Source organism: Phalacrocorax aristotelis, chromosome 3 (genome assembly GCF_949628215.1).
Source record: "Phalacrocorax aristotelis chromosome 3, bGulAri2.1, whole genome shotgun sequence".
Taxonomy (NCBI): domain Eukaryota; kingdom Metazoa; phylum Chordata; class Aves; order Suliformes; family Phalacrocoracidae; genus Phalacrocorax; species Phalacrocorax aristotelis.
Window position 1 is genome coordinate 113,670,453 of NC_134278.1, and position 19,454 is coordinate 113,689,906.

Consider the following 19,454-nt stretch of genomic DNA (forward strand, 5'->3'; position numbering starts at 1 on the left):
CTTTCCTCAGCTGCAGCACATTCATTCATAGCACAGATATTGACTGTTTAAAGAGAATACTCCCTCCTCCTTCCTTCACCCGTACATCTGGTGGCAGCATATGGAAGTCCAACTGCTTGAGTCATCTTCAAGCAATGTTAAAGCTCAACAAGTACCAAATAACTTCTGATATGGTACTTAGCCTGCCTCCCTCTATCCCCTCCGGCTTCATAAATAATCTCTATTGACTCTACAGAGTAATTAATCACTAATCTCCCCAGGACACCTCGGCTGATTTAACATCAGCTTCACTTGCAGACATCAAGTGGTTTATTGTTCCGTCCACTTGGAGAAAGCCGGCAGCCTGACTCTGAACATGCCTGGGAGACATGTTGCAGTTTTACATCAACTTCCCTTACAGACATCCAGTGCTCGCTCATTTTTCCTCCTTAAATATAGCCATTGATTTAACTCACAGTAACCTCCCCCCTTCATTCCTCCGTCCCATGGATCAAAGCAGAATACTTGTTGCTCATTAACCATCTACCCCTCAGAGGAAAAAGTGAGTTACTTCATGGGCTTGTTCCTCGGATCTTGCTCAGCTTTTGAGAAAGAAGCATGCTTGCCTACAACCAGAGAACCCAGAATTCCGTTGCAGCTACATTAAGCTCCCATATCACAGGGATCACATTCCCACTCTTCCTTTTACTTGGAGAAGAGTCACTCCCAAACTTTGTGACTGGGACATAAGCCTTCTCTAACTCCTGCAGTCTCCTAAGCCTCTGTACAACTGCCAAGCTGCAAGCTGTTAAATAGCTACTTTTTGGGAATACCAATTGTCACCACCCTATGAAGGCAGGAAAAGGAGACGTCCCCCCACTCTCAGAAGCAGTGTTCAAGAGTCAGGCTGATGTAACTGCACATTCACCCAGAAGACAGAAAGATGTAGCCACTCTTTTTGCATCCTCTTATCTTAGCTGCCAACTCATCTTGTCAGTGAAGATGACACTGCCTTAACCTTAACCTTTTGGGGACAACAGTTGGGACATTTTATCAGATATGTTGTACAACATTATATCAACATGTTAAAAAAAAAATCCACCAATGCCTTTTCAGGACTTCACTGTGCAAGTATTCTGCCAAGTGCATAAAGAAACAGGCTTTTGTTTTCTTTTCCTCCTTCAGCAAAAGCTCACGAGTGACCAAGCTACTTTGCATCCAAATACACTCAGTTTCCTATGATGAAGGATCTGTGGGTGGCCATCTTTCTGAACCAAGCAGAGCAAAGCAGGGCGAAACTTGGGAATCCCGAAATTACAGTAACATATTGATGAGGCAGTGGTTCACCTTTTATCACAACCCTATCAACTGGTTCCTAGTTGTGATCAAAGACAGGGTGGCACCAACTGACACGTTCAGTTTAACCTGGGGTTTATCATACTTGGAATAGCAGGTAAAGCCATAATTAACTAAACTTAAAAGCTTAACTTAAAACCAGAAAATCTCTCCAGGAACCCAGGAGGCACTGTTTATTGCCTAGTGTTTTTCAAGACAGCACACTGGGGAACTGAACTGCTGAGTCCAATGAGCTGTTTCTGTATCAAGATATGATCTGTACCCCAAAATATCATACTGCTTAGAATCTACCTTGAAATAAGGGTGAACACTGTATTGTCACATGGGAGAAAGGCACACAGGGACTGGGGGCACAGCAGAGGCAGTACACAGAGACTGACATTGGCTCAATAGCTTGTCCTCAATGTCTGATCTGAAAGGGTTTAGAAGCACCGAGGAGGCACAGCTATGGGAGAGAAATACTCGGTCTCGTTAGTGTTCTGGTTGGAAATGCTGCACATGTCCCTTTTCTTCTCCCTTATTGATAAACATTTGAATTGACAATCATGAAAGCCACAAACATTTGGTAAAGCTGCCTGCTAGTATCTATGTACTGTCATGTTCACATTTAAAACTATTTTTGTGTAGTCAGATTCTGTCTTCTGCTACTACTGGTTTTATGACATTTGGCTAGCACTCCTACTGTTTCCAGCCTCTTGAGAGGGTTACTGCTGACTAGCTGGGCCACAGGTATAACAAACATCTCAGAAGAACACTGACATAATGATTTTGTTGGAATTCCTGCAAAATAACTTTCACAAAAGAGTTCCATAAGGAAACATTCAGCCTTCTTTTGAGCAACACGTCTCATAGAACTGGACCTCTCCAGAGCATTTCACAGAGCAAGACAATAAGGTAGACATGTCTTAGGCATGTTTGGCAAGGACCATTTAATGTTCTGCAAGAACATTTAAAGATATGGTACAACAAAACACTAGAGTAGCGGAAATACTACCCTTTACTAAAGTAATGGAGGCACAGAGAAGCCATACTGGTGAGAGAGGTCAGAGAAATTTTGGAGGAATTTCCAGCTGCTAGGTGAAAGCAGGGAAACGCAGGGATCTGGGATGACTCTTCCAGACCACACAAGTCTGACAGTAAATCTCCAGCCTAGTAGAAACTGAAGACATCAGGAAATTCATGAGGGATAGCAGATTTCCAGTGTGACAGAAATAAGTGTATGTTGGAAACACCATTGAGAAAGCCAGATTTGAAGCTGGTGGGTGCCTGGACTCACCACAGACAGATGGTTCCATGTCCTGGTTGAATTATGGCCTACTGGAAATAGTGTGAGATGAACTGATCTTGTGCCTATACAAACCTTTACAGTTGGCGTATGGGACAGAAATTTGTTCTGGATCCATCAGACTCCATTAAACAAGGGCAATCACATCCTTCCACTGCAGGAAAATGGAAAGATGCTGCTACCAAGTAGTTGAAATAGAACTTCTTTTAATGAAAACAGAGATGAGAATGGGGAGGAAGGCTTATGAATCTCTTAACTGTCAGCAACAATCAGCTAGCAATTCAATTTTCATCTCTTTTCAGTCTCCCATGCTCTGGTCTCTGGGCGAAAGAAAGCAAGAGGCATCTATTTCTCACTCTATCTAGGTTTTGGCTTGTTGGACCAAATGAAATATGAGCTCTGCCTGACCCCTTCTAACACAGTGTTAGTAAAACAAAAACACTTGAGTAGTGGAGGGAAAGAAAACCCAACCCATGCAGCTATTTTACTTTAAAGGACATGACAGTTTAGTGTAAACAAAGGGGGAATAAACTACAGGGATATATGCACAGTAAGAGTCAATTGGAAACAGCTGCTGTCAGATACTGTGGCAACCTGAAAGCTGGGGCTGCAGCTCAGAGTTGCACAAACTCTCTTTGTTTGTCACCAATTTAAAATCCCCTCTCATTGCACATGTGTGCATACCCACATGCACACATGTGTAAGGTGTGCTGCTGGACCAGCAAGGGCATGGCAGCAGCCAGGGACGATTTGACTGAGAGTGTCTCTCCTTCAGGGTTTAACCTAAAGAAGGAAGAATTGAGGTAACGAAAAAAACTGCAGAGGGGTCGTAAAACCCTTTCAGTTACTGTCTGCAGCCAATCCTCCCAACTGCTCTCTTTAATAATAGAACCATATAAGCACAAACAGCAGAAAAAGGCATGAATGTAGAGGTCCCATTTTAGTTCCCAAAGATTTTTGTGTTTCTAGTTGCCTTTTAAAGGGAAGTTTGGGGAGGAATAGCAATCCTGGGCCAAGCTGCAAGATATTTCTGATATCCTGGGTGTATCACTATCTATTACAAAATAATCTAAGCCATCGATAGCCCTGGTGACTGGCATTTCCCATAGCACAGCATAGCAAGGTTAGCAAGGCACAATGCAAACTGGCCGGCTCCTCCAGACAGGACAGTGAGCTCAGTCTCCAAATCTCTATCATCCAGGTTAGGCCTGCTAACAATAAGATCAGGATATTTCCTATGATTGGCAGTCACAAAACACAGCTTCTCACCTCTCTGGTTTGAGTCCAGACTAGCGACTTGACCTGGACTGGCTTCATGGCACACCTGGAACAAATACATACGGTGTACCCTGAAGTGCAAGGTTCATGCTTCAGTGCCTTTGCTGGAGGCAGCAGAATGGAAGACAAACCACAGAGACTGTCCTTTCTCTCTCCCAGGTAAGACTGGGACTTCACCTCATGGCAGAAGAGGTGAATGGTGTTGTCCACACTGCTTTTTTTGGGGGATAGAAAGTGTTTACAAATAAACATCTAGTATCATACCAAGTCATGGACGACCTTCCTGGATCCTCCTCAGCCCAGCCACCTGCACATGTTATGTTACCACTTCCAGGAAATGTTCCATGTGCTTACATGAATTAATCTGAACCCCAGACACACTTTAGAAGGTCGGTCAAACAGCATGAAAATCCTGTTGCCCCTATGCCTCCCCACTCCTCTGCCCTAGCCTGCAGTCAGCTGCCAACACCAGCAAAGACATGTGTTGGCAACTGCTGCAGAGAGAGAAATGTAAGCCTTCCCTCACTGATGGTTTAGATGGGCGGGGGAAGGGTCCTGCTGACATACAGGCTAATGCCACATAAGTAGCATAATGAGAGCCTCCGTGGGTTTTGCTAAGCAATGGAAAGAACTCACTCCAGTCCTGGTGGTCTGACTGCAACTTTGCTTTTAACTGTTAGTTTGCTAGAGCAGACAAGCAATCACATCCATATGGACCTGCATTTTCTACTGATCACTGAAACAGTTTTGTTGCTCAGTACTGCCACAGCTTTCCCAGGATCTGTCTCCAGCCCTGCCATTCCTCCTCTGGCAGGAAAGGCAACTTTCTCAGCTGGATCAGTGTCTGCAAAAATTTGATGTTTAGTGACAGACATCCAGCCCAGTACCCATGTTGGTAGAAAGACATGAAAAAACATATAGAGGGACCTGATGTCACAGGGTCTGAAGCCATTAGAGTCATTGCAGGAGCATGCAAAGGCAACTCCTGGCTTCCAAAAGCTAATTTACAAACACAAGACTTAATTCTTGAATATCTTTTTTTACATTTACCACTCTTCTCACCAAGAGTCAAAAATGACAAAGATGAACACCACTCTCAGCTCTGCTGTATTGCAGGGAAATGCTCAGAACAACATTTAGAAAGAACCATACAGAACAGAGACAAATGACATACTCAGAGCATGGAGGACACATCATATACAGTGAAGTGCAAGCACTGCCAATGAGCTGCTTTCATCTGCCTATGAGTGCTGATAGCTTTCTGGTGAAAGGTCTCTTCAGATACACCTTGGTCTCTATGTCTGTTTAATGCACAAAATGCGTGTATGCATATGTTTATTAAGTGAGCTAACACTTCAGGCAGACACGTACTTTTACGATACTGCAAGATAGGTTTCTCTGAAGCTCTGCAGGTATTAGACAGCAGGTCTACGTGAGAAAAGAAACATGCCAGTTTGTTTAATTCCATCCCCTCTTGCCTCTACATTGACCACAGGATACCCTGTGAGCTAAGGTTTAGCACACTTACTTGGAAAGGAGAATGACACAATTCTGGGCCCTCCGGCCGTCAATCACAGAGAGCTCTTTCACCTTTCGTGTGGAGAGGTAAAGGTCTTCTGTTGAACCCATCTCTTTCTGCATGTAATTCAAAAGGGGGGGAGAAAAATCAGTATCATGTTTCTCACCCAAGACTGACAGACTTAGCTGAGTGTAAGGAGCAAACCCCATCCCAACCTGGGAAAATCCACCCACATGGTGAGAAAAGGAGACAGAAAGGGCAGAAAACATGTAGGTAGATTCTGTATTACCAGACAAACAGAGGTCATTCATTAGCACCTATACGATCATCTTTGATTACAAATACTGGACTTGATGCTGACCTATTGGACTCACTCTACCAACAGTTATATTATTACGTTATTGTGCAAAACTGGCATGTCAGGGAAATTGGGCACATTATGGTAAAGTCCACTGGTGTCACAGCATATCCTTCAGGAAGTGCCTCCTGCTAGGGTTACATAGCATTCTTGAAAGGCTGCAGTCCAATCAGGAAAAATCCTTCCATCATCACTTAAGGTTGCCACCGGACCAGTCCAATACAGATTATATGAGAGATAAAAACAATAGGGCAAGATAGCATTTATGTTACTAAATATATCATCAACATCTCCATCTGAACTAGCCTCATTTTTTAAAATTAATAAATACCTTTAATCATACAGAAAACACCCTTTTTCAAAGTTTTCTTTATATGCCCATTGCCAAAATCATCACTTGGAAAATAAACTGGAAAATCCCTGTCCAAAATGTTTGTCACAGCACACAGAAAAACTATGTGCAAACCGAGTCTGACCATCCAGAAGTCTCTGTCTCCTTGTCCTGCCTACACGCCAGATACATGGAATTTGTTTCCCTTCCAGAGCCTGGTTTTCTGTAGTTACTTTGAGTTTCTTTTAACACCATTCCTTAAAGGGAAGTAGAGATAATGATAAAAGGTATTAATCCTGGATAACAGCTCTCCAGTTACCAACAGAGAATAGGGAATTGGAAACAGGACAGTTTCTATTTTCCCAGCTAACTGCTGCTGGAACCTCTTCAAAAATGCCTTTCCATGATATCCATATTGTCATGCCTTGAGATTTTGAGACTTCCCAGTATAATCTAGCATTGAACGTACCCATCAAATTAGCAATGTGATTTCCTTCTTTGGACATAACAGCAAGCATGTTGAGTCAGATCAAAAGGTTTGTCTACCCCAGTATCCTGCCCCTGAGAGTGGTCAACAGCAGATACCCAGGGAAAGATGTAAGATCATGGCAAGCATACAGTGGCACTGCCCAGAATTCATTCCCAGGATTCAAGGTTCTGCAGCTCAGGGCTTACTTATATCAACACAACTAATCCACCCCAAGAGATTTTGGCACCTAAATATTCAAGAGTTAAGTGTAAATTACAGATTCGTACTGATAGTTGTCATTTGAGTTCTTGGTACAATCAGCTACAATGAGCCTGTGTTGCTCCTGGATATACAAAGTATTCCTACAATCATGTCCAAATGTGCTGCAGTGAGCCACCACCAATACTAAGTGGCATTAACAAGTAGGTACAATGTACCAGCGGAAGATGCGAATGCAGTAGTTCTGTTGGATGTCCCCAAAGTGTATAGCCCGGTAGAAAAAAACTGCAATGTTACTTGATACATCAAATAGTCTTCCCCCCCCTCCCCAAAAAAAAAAAAAAGGAAAAACTGAGCATTGGGCAAGTTTATTATTTCTGAGAGAATAACGAACAATACCAAATAGCAGGGCACCCCCAGTCTAATCTGGCATGTAGAGATGTCAAAGTTTTCCTGAGTTTCCTCAGTGTGTGTGGAGGAAGATGGGGCAACAGGGAGATAGGCAGCTGTTGAAGGTAAGAAAGGTACTTGTTGTTCTGTGTTCTGGGTTTAAAAGCTTCATTGTCCCTCACTAGCTAATGTCTGCAGAAAAGCACACCCGGTTATTGTTAATCAGCACCCATGTCAAGGTTAAAAACAAGTTGTTTCAGGATTTGGCTGGGGGCGGGGTGGGGTGTTGGGCTTCCTCTAAAGCTGTGCAGCAGGGATTGGTATCATTTCCAATTTCCATTTCCAATTCCTCAACCCACAGGGTTCAACACAGATGAATAACTTGAACTATTCAGACGTGGCCTACTCCTTGGTCAAAAGGAGCAGGCTAGTCTCATCTAAAAATATATTCTCTTCAACCCATACTGAGAAGAGAGATATTTATAGATACTTGGAGTTGTGTGTAAGCAAAAGCAGATGAAGCCTCAGGTTCTACCGAAGACAGATTGCAAGCTTAGCTGAAGTAAAACAGATTGCATATGGACTAGCTGCATTTTCTTAGACACCAAAAAAGAGGAGCAAGGGGGCAGTAGCAACCAGCTGTTGTGACATAGGCCAAGCACACAAAGCAAGAATAGTTAGAGCTCTTGTCAGCCTGGCAGACCAGATCTGTACATCTTATCCAATCATTCTTTACCAACTTTCCATCTGGAATAACATTATGTTATGGGCTTCAAAGCGTATCTCAGATTTGAGATTTTAATGGCTAATTCAAAAATCAACTAAAATTTCAGTACTGGGCTGACTAGGCATTTGGAATATGTTCATCATAGTGAATATGAACAGATCAGAACAGCCATTCTCTTTTTCAAATACAGTTTGATTTTGGTTAGCTGTAGACCTTGTGATCTGGTACCGTGGCAGCACCCTAGGTTCCAGTAATTATCAATACTTTTGGAACTATTTCTACCATATTGGCTTGTTTCATGGCTCACGTTGCCATGACGAAAGACAGTAAATGGCTCAGAGCCATGTATTAACCTCACCCAGTGGTAGGGGTCCTGACCAGACTTTCCAAATACAATTCCCTGAGCACTCATGGCAAGGACTATTTTCTTCTGAAGCCACCAGAGACACTCATGATGACACCTGAACAACTGTCTTCTGAAAGCATTACTCTTCCCAAAAGTGTTGCCAAGAATTTTACTTAGGATGATGAATAAATAGAGAGGTAGCCAGTCTGAAGACATGGGGGCAGTCTGATATCTCTACTTCATCCAAACACCATTTCAGTCTTTCACTGAACTTTCTGAGGCTTTCAGCAGTCTGAAATTAAGTAGGCTTTCCTCCAGTCCAACCCTTCTGCTCCTCAGCTGGCACAAATCCTTCTACCCAACCAAAGTGCCTTGCAGTTCTTCAGAAAGAAAGGTTTTCTTTATCAGGAAGTCTGTAGCTGGTGAGACATCTGGAGACTTTAGTACTGTCCAAAGCAGATGGACAACAGATGGGAACAGTGGGAGTAAAGGCTCTCTTAGACTCACTTTTGTTCTCCGCTAGAGAAACTGTTAGTTTGGTTAAGGAAGAGCTCACTTTTACATTTTACTTTGTGCCTGGTCTTTTTCCTCAGGATAGTCTAAAAGGGGACTGCAGACATCAGCAGAAACCACAGTGAGGTTGTAGCTAAGTGAAAGAACAGGAAGTACTTCCTATCACAGAGCTAATACCACTAAAGGAATATTTTGTACCTCCTTCCCCACCCAGAAAGCAGAGGTGCAAAGGCATATGAAAGAGTAGCATGAGATGAGTCATGTCCCCATAATGGCATTGTGCAGGACTTCACCTCTCCACACACTGCAAGATGATCAGGAGGCAGACAATGATACTCACCTGCTTACAGGAGGAGGGGTTAGTTAGCAGGTCCTATGCAGGCAGCAGCCGCAAATAACGAAGAAGGAAACATGCCAAAATTAGTCACAGAGAAAGATATCAAACGTAACAAGGCAGCTGAATTTAGACACTCACTGTTTTCTAAAAGAATAAAATGCTTAGCAAGTAATACTGGCCTAGATGGTTCGAAGGTATTTCAGCATGTATTTGCATATTTTAAATCATCAGAAGTTGGGGAAACTGAGAGTTCTAGTTTTTCTCTGAAAAGAATAAATTCAGTCTCCAAAGCATAAATCTCTTAGATCTTAAAATATTAACCAGGATAATGCTTAAATACCTTTACAAATCTAGTCTGGAGCCTTACTGAAAGAACTGCCGAGGTTAAAACTTGAGGGTCAGTTCTCCTCTCCTGATGCACAGGCACAGTTTGCCATTACTATTAACAACTTGTTTCAATGGCATGTTATACCTGTTAACAACTTCTAGACAAGTATTTTGAAAACACTCTGTAACCGCCAAAGAAGCCTTACAGCACTACTGGGTGACAGACACCAACTATTTCACAACATGTTCCACACCCCAGGAAAACACCATATACACTGAATCAAAAGGTCAGTATTACACAGTAAGATAGGAGCAAGGTTAAAAGACAAGTTTAAGAACTCTTGGTCCAGCATTCTGTACACTGGACAATTTTTCCTTCCCTCATAGCCACCAAAAACGATACATGGGGCTTGAGAGAGGAGAAGAGACCCTTTGTCATAAAAAAAAAGAAGAATAAAGAAAAGCTGTTTAACGTAAATGAAACTGGAAAAAATATGAAGATCATGTTAATAACAGCAAAGAAAGAAATGTCTTATCTGTACTCATTCAACATTTCAGATGCACAAGAGCAGGGCTTTGCATTGACATTTTTCTTTACAGACATTTGGATGAAGTTTAAAAGTCACAAACTGAGGGTAAATACATACTTGGCCAGAGTGGAGTATTTCCAAAAACAAAAGAGGAGAAAAGACTAAGTGTGAATCAGCTGGAAAAGTTCTTATAAGATTTTGATTCAAAAGAAATTTTGGTGGCCTGGTCTTTAAAAAAATTGATGAGGACTTTTTGATTGGAATCCAGTTCACACTGGAGTAAGTATGGATGAAAAAGAAAACTATCACATAAAGTTATAGCAATGGAATTTTTAAAGGGGAAAAAATGCCAACAAAACCCTCAATGAAAGCTGGAAGGGCAGAAATGTGTCTAACTACACAAAACTACGAGTAGCTTACATAAGTGATACTCTAGTGTCTGGAGCCACTGTCATAAAGTGCATTGAATGAGGATGGAAGAGAACTGTTCTGAGACCCATGGAGGTCACTCAAAGATGATGGCTCCATTCCAGTGGGCAGGGGTAAGGGTCAGGTTAGTTTATGGTTGAACAGGCCAGGCTGCTTTTCAGTGGTTGGTAACACAGTCATAAATATTATGATTCTAACTGAGAGTAGGCAGAACAGGACAGCTTTGGCTTTGGATTTTGGGGCCCAAAGTAAGCAAGGCTTTTCAAAGTAATTTCTAGTGAGGCAATTGCAGTATTTGCACCCGAAACACTGGAATGGCATCTTGATGCTGCAATGGCTACTCATGTGCACAGGTGACAGTCTGGCTACTTGCAAGACGAATGGGAACTAACCACCATAGCTAAACTGTTGGCATAGGGTGTAAATCCAGTCTTGTAACAGCACTGAAGTTTCATGTGCCTTTCTTCCCCTCAGTGAACTATGTTCTGCTTCAGGGAATGGGATTCACAAAAAGAGGGACCCACTGAAACAGCAACCGCTATTCGCAGGAGCAGAATGAGAAATGAAATCTCATCATGCAACAGGTAACATCACATTCTTCACATTTCAAGTTGGGATACTTATCTAGGTGGCTGTGAGCTAGTAAATCAGAGCAGTTATTCATTATGTTTAGATAGAAAAATAAGAGAGAGAACAGATGGAAAAGTCCAAAGACAAAGAGATTGGTTGTTAATTTTAAGGTACTGAGTAAGTTAATCATAATGACAATAAAGTAATCATCATCACTGCAAAGCTTAACCATAAAGGCTGCTTATGGCAATCACATATCTCTCTCTTCCTAAAGTGAACCAATTCTGCAGAGTACAGAAGATTGGATTTCTTCAAACATATTCCAAAAGCAAAGGAAAGCTGGGGAAGTTCAGGGAGTGCAAGTACAATTCCTCTCTTGCTAAATCTCATTCAGCGGAGATAGACAGAATGAAGGCGACTTGCTTTCAAAGAAAAAGGAGGGGGAAAAAAGATATTCTAATAAATGGCTGCTTTTAAAGTACGTTGTTTGTGTTATAATCTGTAGTTCAGACAGTTTCTGTCACCTAGCCAGTTGGGTCAGTTGGCCATTTAAGAAAAAATAGACAACGTGAAAGACACCTTGCTTTGTACTCAGGCAACTACAGACATTTTCTCTGGATGAATGGGAGAAATAGAAGACGGATATCAAGCATGAACGTAAAGCTCAGGAGCTTTTGGAAGTCAGTGGCTGCTAAGATCAAATACAGCATTACTTGTTAGGAGCTGTAGTCTCTCAGAGCTGCCCATTAGTATGAATTACGTTGATAAGAGAAGGCTATACTCTGTCCTATACGTCCTCCCCACTTCTTTCGGTCTTGTGATTTTTTTTTTGACAAGTGGCAGAGCAGCAAATGATGCAGCTTGACTGCAGGTGGACAAGGGCCCAGATCACTGTCAGGTGTTCATTCCTCCTCCAGAAATTCAAGGAAGACAAGGCATGGAAGAGTTCACCCCTACCTGGTGTCTCTGATATGCGGAGAACATCTTTTCAAAATCTTCCAAATCCAGCACCTTGAATGCCTTCAAATCATCAATCTCATTCCAGATAGTGCCATGGATCCTCTCCTGAAAGAAAAGGTCATATTTTAATGAGATAGCAAAAGCTTTTAGCTAAGAACATCCAATCCCATTTGGACAGATCATTCTCTCCTGCTCACTGGCCATATTCCTATGCACTGCTACTGTCATTTTAGAAAGTGTGCTTTGTTTCAAGAGTCAAAGGAGAAAAAACAAGTGGTGTGTTTTTTGGGGTCTTTTACACATACTGAGTATTTTGTATTTTTCATCACAGCAAGCCTCTGATGAAAGGGCACATTCCAAGACTAGTAGACCACATCTCAAGCAATATCCATGATCCTACAGTATGTTTCCTTTCAAGAGTGGCCATCTAACACGGTGATTGTGGTCATGCTGAAAGAAGTGTTACCATCATGAGGAAAAAGCTTAGGAAGGGCACTGATGCATGACAAACCCCAGACACATCTTCCCTCTGCAAATTTTGCCAGGTTCTGTTGTAAACCCCACAGGGTATGTGGTTTTCATTCTGCCTGCCTGTGAAAGTAGTTTAAGATTTTATTTTATTTTACTTTTAAGGCTCCAAGTCTTTGAAGTCTAATTGTTTCCTATTATGTGATCTCCTCTGTCTACATGAGTTCTTTGTTGACTCAGATAGAGACAAACTATACCCAGAACTCTGGATCTCCACACTAGCTGGAAATGTTCACAACTCATGTGATACATTATGCTGAATGCCAGGGAATCCTAGCTGTCTGGTGGATCATTAGCATGGACGGAGCCAGGCACAGACTCCTCCAACTTTGCTGTCCACCAACCCTGGACCAAATAAGGTCTTGTAGTACATAAATCAGCTAATCAGCAGTCATCCTAAACTAGAAGGTCTTGGGGTCATCTTCTAACTTTCTCGGAACTTTCTGGGAAGCAAGACATCCTTGCTGGCAAAGAGGACATGAAGATTGAACTACCTTCTCATTCCTACTGACTGTTAAGGTGCATGTTGTCTGTGACAAGCTTTGGACAATTACCCATTCAGAAAAGGAAAAATTGCTTTTCACACCTGACAACACTGTCTTTCAGTTCATTTAGTTAATGAAGTGTGCATTTATTGTACTTCATTTACTGGGAAAATAAAGGTGGTGTTGATTAAAAGAAAAACGAAACAGACAGAAGGGATTGAAAAGAGACCTAAGCAAATCCCAGGAGAAGAGCCAGCTGAACACTGATGCAGCGAAAGCCAGGAACAGCAAGCAATAGCAATGAAACCCTCACACAGGCTCAAGCTCTGAAGTACCTGACTTGTACCTACACAGCAAAGTGCATTAACACTTCATTATCAGAACTAATTAGGAACAGGCTCTACTTCCCATTCACAGTCATCAAAGGAATGAGGGAAAATGTGCGAAGCCACAAGGCTCAAGGAGCAAGGAAAAACACCTGATGGGAGGATGAAATGAGGGGGAAATAAAAGTGTGAAGTGATCTGGAGAAAATTCCTGGCAGGGCAGACACTGTGGAGGAAAACCAAGACCCTCCCTCTAGAGGCAGCCTGTGAGTGCCTGAGGGCAAGGAGGGGTGTCTGTAGTGCTATTTACAGTGAAAGCATATACTAGATGGAAGCAGCAACCATCCCTGAACAGGCTCACTAATATCATTGTATCATTCCTTGCAATCAGCGTGGCTCTTCTTTCCATAGTAGGAAAAACATCGTGACCTTGTTACTGTCACATGACAAACAAGTTTGGGAGGCTCATCTCAGCCAAAGGAATAGGAGACAAAGTTAATTTTCATTTTATCCTAACCCTGGATTCTACTGCCAATCTAAGCCAGAAGCATCCAGGCAGAGCGTTCATTCTCATTTAATTTCCAGGATGGCTTTATAAACCTTGAATTATAAATCCTGAGGGATGTATTTGAACAGCAGAGCAATTCTCCAAGTTCCTCACTGTTTCAGATTGTTCCATCACTGAAATGGAAGAATATTTCTTGATAGGAGCCAGTGGACATGACTTTGGTAGCAGTCCTTAGAATCGCCATCAGGATAGAGTCCTGAGGATGCCAAAAAGCTATATGATGAGTTTGGCAGAAGGCTGGATGTTACTCAAGAGACAGCTACTCCTGGGAGTCTTGCCCATCTACCTGTCTGGCTGCAAAACTCTCACAGGAGGTGAAGTTTCCCCACAGATGGCAGGAACAGTGAAAATGCGCTACAGAACAGGCTAGTCTGAATGAATTGCAGAGGTGCCAGAACAGGCAATTCTGAGACTCACAAGGACATTGCAGAGAGTAGTTCTCGTCCATACTTTCCCAGAAAAACAAGCCAAGGAAGTGAAAGTGATTCTTATTTCAATTCAGATTCATTTTAAGACCTAGGTTGGATCTGGGCCTGTACAGGATGGTTTGTATGCTAATTGTAGCAGAAAGACAATTCCAAAGCAGTGCCTGTTTCAATGATGTGCACAAACAGAACTTTGACCCAAGCAACCCGATTTAAGTGCTTAAAAAAAACAACCGGGCTAATCCAGTCAAAGAGAAAACGAGGCAGGCAGAGGTATAAACAACCTTTGTTACACAAAACACTTGCAATAGGGCTCTCCCTCCTATTTCTACCCTAAAGCTCTGCCCTTGAAAACTTTCATGTTGCTGCCAGATAATTTCCTACACTGAGCTCTTGCTACTCAGTTATGGATTAACTGGCTGATAGTTCCTTGTCATCAGCCAGAGAGACTGAGGGTTTTAAGAGAAACAGACTTGCATAATGTGGTTGCTATGATAAATGATTCCCTCAGCACCATAAAAAATATTTATGGTCCCTAAATAACAATTTAAAAACAGAGTAAATTCTTTATTTCTTCTTTCCTTTTTTCTCTCTATTTAAAAAATAAAAGAAAAAAAAGAGACAGAGGTCACTTAATATGTAATATGCTTTTCTCCCCATATTTTTTAATTTATTCTTGTGCTCATTCATTCATTCATTTATTCTACAAGTCTTCCAATATCTGTGGTTCCTCTGTTTTGCAAAGTCTTGTCCCTCTCTGAGAAGCAAATCCTATGAACTTTATTTCCCAGCACCTTCTAGCAAAATGGTAGTACATACTAGGTAAGGAAACATCTTACTATCCAAACAAATATTGAGAAGCATTTGCTCCATCAAGCTGAGGTTTTGGTATGTTATATTTAACGATTTGCTTGCTGTAGCTGCTACAGTTATGTGATTCCACCTTTGTATTGAAGCCAAATTTGCCGAGAGACCTACCAAGATTAGAGAATGACAATGTTTCATGGAGCTACAAATCATATCAAGCTATCCTTTGCTACATCTAACAGACGATTTTATTTACCCTGAAAGATAAATAGTGATACTCTGCAAGTCACCAAAGTCCCTCATGCCTCAATAACCTCACAGCATGAGTGAAAACTTAACAGTACTTTGGGAAAGCCTTTCATTTGTCCTGCAGGTCCAGAGAAAGCATAGGAACTATGAGTGTCCTGCGAATACAGGAGCAGGCAAACCTGGAACTTAAAATTTTAATTAATAATTCCATTATGAATCTGAAAAACGGATGCGAACAGACTGCATTTTTCAAATTTCTCTCTTGATACCAGATTCTTTCCTCAGTGTAAGAAAAATCCACTTTGAGCAAAAATTGTATTTCTGGCATGTTTGTTAATTGAGACAGATGTTTTATCTCACTGTAGGACTAGGCACCACCAAGGCTATTATGAGTAGCTTCACACTGAGATTTTGTAGAAGTCTTTCCATTAATTCTGAATCTCTGGCAGCAGTCCTGCATCATTTTTTGCCATGATACTCAGGCTGCTTTTAGGAAGAAAGTTCCAGAAATCAGAATCATCAATAACATTACAGAAACATTTTTTTAAAAATAGCATCAAAATGAACATTTTCTTTTTATGTGATTGTTTTTTTGGGGGTTTGGTGGTGGTTTTTTTTTGTTTGTTTGTTTTTAAAACCTCTGTAGTACGTAGAACTACTTTCTTCTGTAGAAATACCTTTCTCTGATATGGTTTCACCCAGGTCTATTTAGGGCTGGCTAAAGAAAGCCCCTTTCAAATCATGGACTAGAGTCATTATCAGTCTGACTCTTACTGGGAAGCGGCTCTCCAGCCATGAGATAACAAGCAGTGCAGTTGAAGGTTGACTTGATTTACTCTGATAACTTCAAATCGATATATTTATATTTACTTTATATTTATATTTACTGAAGAGGTAGTTATACTCAGCCATACTTGTGTGCTTGAAACCAGTCCATCATTTGGATTAACCATAAATGTCTGGTCCCTGTTTGACCTTGAGTGTTGTGTAAAATTCAGAGTGGGAGAGAAAACTCCATTTGCTGCCCAGAAACAAAGGAAGGAATCTTTCCAGGACATTACAGTGGTTACACTGCAATATCTTTTTCTTAAAAAACAGAGATCCTTGGCACCAGCACTACTATAGTGCTGTATGAATGGAATTCACAGACGATGCTACAGTGTTGTATGAATGGAGCTGTGGTGTGGAAGAGCTTAACCAGAACTAAGCCCATCCATGCATCTAAATGGCTTTGCCACCGATCATAAGCTCACATCAAAGCTAGTACAAAATCTTTAATTCTCAATGGAAATTAGCGGCTTGTTGGAGTTTCCTTATTAGAAGCACAAATACTTTCCAGCCAAACCTTTTTTCACGGTGCCCATGGGAACTGTGGACAATCTGTTATTGTCAACTGTCTAGAGTCTGAATATTCTGATCATTCTCCTAACACCCAACAGCTCAGTCCTTTCCTTCCAAAGAAAATATCAGCACTGGGAAAAAAGGTGTCATATGAATTGCCCTGGAGAACAGCCTTGATTCCACTACTGAGAAAGTGTATTGCAGACAAATCCCTCTTGTCCAGCCCCATCCACACTCCTTTTGGGCTCTGTTGGCTTTCTCTCATTCCTTTGAGGCAGGCTGCATGGACAGAAAGGGGTTTGCTCTCATGTGGGTTGCCTCAGTCTTGGCAACATCTTCATGCTTAAGAAAGCTTAGGAGAGAGACTCTGTACTAACTGCTTTGAGAAAGATGGTCTAAACAGTATGCAGAGATACCTAAGAGCTGAATAAGATATTTTACCTGGCTGCAGCCCTGAGTTTGAGTGCAAGTCTATTTCCAACACTGTGTCACCACACCTGGCTGTGTTGCATGGTGCAGACATGCCTGTGCTCTTTGCTAACTAGACCGGTCTTTTCAAAAAGAAAAAACATATATTCATGGTGTCAGATGTATTTTTTGTCAAAATGATTTTGTGGGGAAAACTTGTCTTCATGTGAACTGGAAGTTAAACACTACCACAAACCACAATAATACTATGCACACTTCCCGGCCTCAGTTTCCCATGCTCAGAAACTGAAGATATGCTGCTCCCAGCCGGTGTGCTTGTTGTGAGTCTTCATTCATCTGTGTATGGCTACTTTGACAGTTCAGGACAACACCACAGAAGTGTCGCAATGGACAAAAGGCAAGATGATGAGGCCATTCGAACTACCTGTGACTTTGCATTCAGAGGGTTCATATCCATGTGAACAGAGAGAAGCATGTGGTACTGAAGCAGGGAATCTAGAATAACTGATGAAGATGGCCAAAACGTATTGCCTCTTCCAGCAGTCAGTGGAATTAAATTATTCTGTAACAAAGTGCACCCCAAATAACAAGGCAAGCCACCTGTGTCTGCACTACAACCTCTGCAGTTTTGCAAAGACCTTACTAGGTCAAAACACTAACACTGGCAAACACCCCAAAATGAAGCCCTGACCCTCTTACGCCCCTTTTCCCAACTATTCTGCCTTCCTCAAAACAGCATCTTTTACCCACCCACCACCCAGGTCTTCAATTTTATTAGCACAGCTGCCTTCACTCCTAACCAGAGGGCAGGATAAGCCTACAGTTACTGTACACTAAGCAGAAACACCTGTGACTCTCTCTTTTTCATATACATTCATATATATACATATATTAGTTATTATTTCTTTTCTTCAGAGCACTAAGTCCCATGTTCTGCAAAGGAAAATAAATCCCCGTCCTTACATTCTCTCCCACACCCCCCACGTGGCCTTGACAGACAAGAACAGACGGTGCAGCAAATATTTCACTTCACTTTATTTTAAAGAAAAGGAGAGAGGGGGAGAGAGAATTCTTGTGGCATTCCAGAGGTCCCTGGACACTCATTCCAAATGCTGGAGTTGGGCCCTGGGTGAGTTTCAGTCTAAAAGAGACCCTGGGTTTCTAGGCAGCCATCCAAACTCAACACAGACACTTTTTTTCTTTCTAAATCAGTTAAAAAAAAATTAAGACCTAAAGAAAAGTGGAGGGGGAAAGAAAAAAAGATGGAAGGAAGAGAGAGGAGGGGAAGGAGAGGGGAGGGGAAGGAGAGGCAACGAAGGTAGCAGAAAATGAGTGCAACAGGAAGAATCCAAGTCCTCTCTTTTTACTGCCAATTTGGAGTTTTATCGCCAAGAGACAGAGTTGCATGCAAGAAGGGCAGCTTCCCTCGTGGCCATGAAAAAATGGTGAGGAGGATCAGGCCATCTTTCTCTCCTTGGTGACGACTCCTGCCAGGGTAGAGGAGGCTGGTTTTGGAGCTGGTTCTCACCATGTTTTGCCCACATAGGCTCTGGCCACCCTTTCCCCTGACGCACAAGCGAGGACAGCTCTGCCACACCAGTCCTGGAGATGTCCAGATCTGGCTGACATACTCAGTCCCACTACAGCTTTGCTTAACTGATAGCATGCCCAGATCTACTGCAGCTCAATCTAACCAGCACCTTGTCCATCACAGGAGATATGCTGCACTGATGGAGAATGGTGGAGACTCCCTCAAGACAGTTACAGGCTCCTACTGACCTCAGCCCAAGGAAAGCCACAATATCTGGTTGGCTTCTATGGCATTAATCAACATGGAATTATAATTAGAAGGTAAAGTAATTCCTGAGAGTACGGCAATTTCTTACCTCACTCAGCTTAGCCCAGTTGAAGGATTTCAGTGGGTGTGAAGGCTGTGGGATAGATTTCTTCTTCAGGCTGGTACTGCTGCTGCTGAAAGTGGTTGTTGAAGGGGGTGGCATCCCCATGCTGAAGAAAGGTGGTGCTCCTGGTGGGGGAGGAGGTCCTCCTGGTGGAGGTGGTGGAGCAGGAGGAGGGGGACAGCTGGAGAAAGGCAGAGGAGGTGGCAGTGGGGGCAAATTCTCAGACATGTGAGAAGAGGACAAAGCTAACGGGCCACCTGGAGGTGGGGGTGGTGGGGGTGGGAAGGAAATGCTGCCCCCTTGCTGGAAAATAAAAAACACACAGAAAAAGAAAGCAAACAGTTTAAAAGGCACGATAACTCCATATTGCCAGCTGATGTGATTTTATTACAAGTCTCAAAATATTTGATGTTTTCTTTAAAGCCTCCTGCACTCAAAGCCATGCAATAAAGGGAGGAATCTCAGCTTTCATT

General features: G+C 42.2%; 1 protein-coding gene across 4 annotated transcripts in view; it reads right to left on the minus strand.

Annotated features, from left to right (window-relative positions):
- DAAM2 (dishevelled associated activator of morphogenesis 2) overlaps positions 1-19,454 on the minus strand; it is a 210,196-nt gene that overhangs the window by 25,515 nt on the left and 165,227 nt on the right. For 3 of the 4 annotated variants that reach the window (XM_075089130.1, XM_075089129.1, XM_075089131.1), the window contains 4 exons: positions 18,967-19,284; positions 11,921-12,028; positions 9,111-9,143; positions 5,427-5,533 (listed from right to left, as the gene is read on the minus strand). In XM_075089130.1, the coding sequence (XP_074945231.1) occupies positions 5,427-5,533; positions 9,111-9,143; positions 11,921-12,028; positions 18,967-19,284 (566 nt within the window). The remainder of the gene's footprint in view (positions 1-5,426; positions 5,534-9,110; positions 9,144-11,920; positions 12,029-18,966; positions 19,285-19,454) is intronic. The other variant, XM_075089132.1, reaches the window with a different exon arrangement.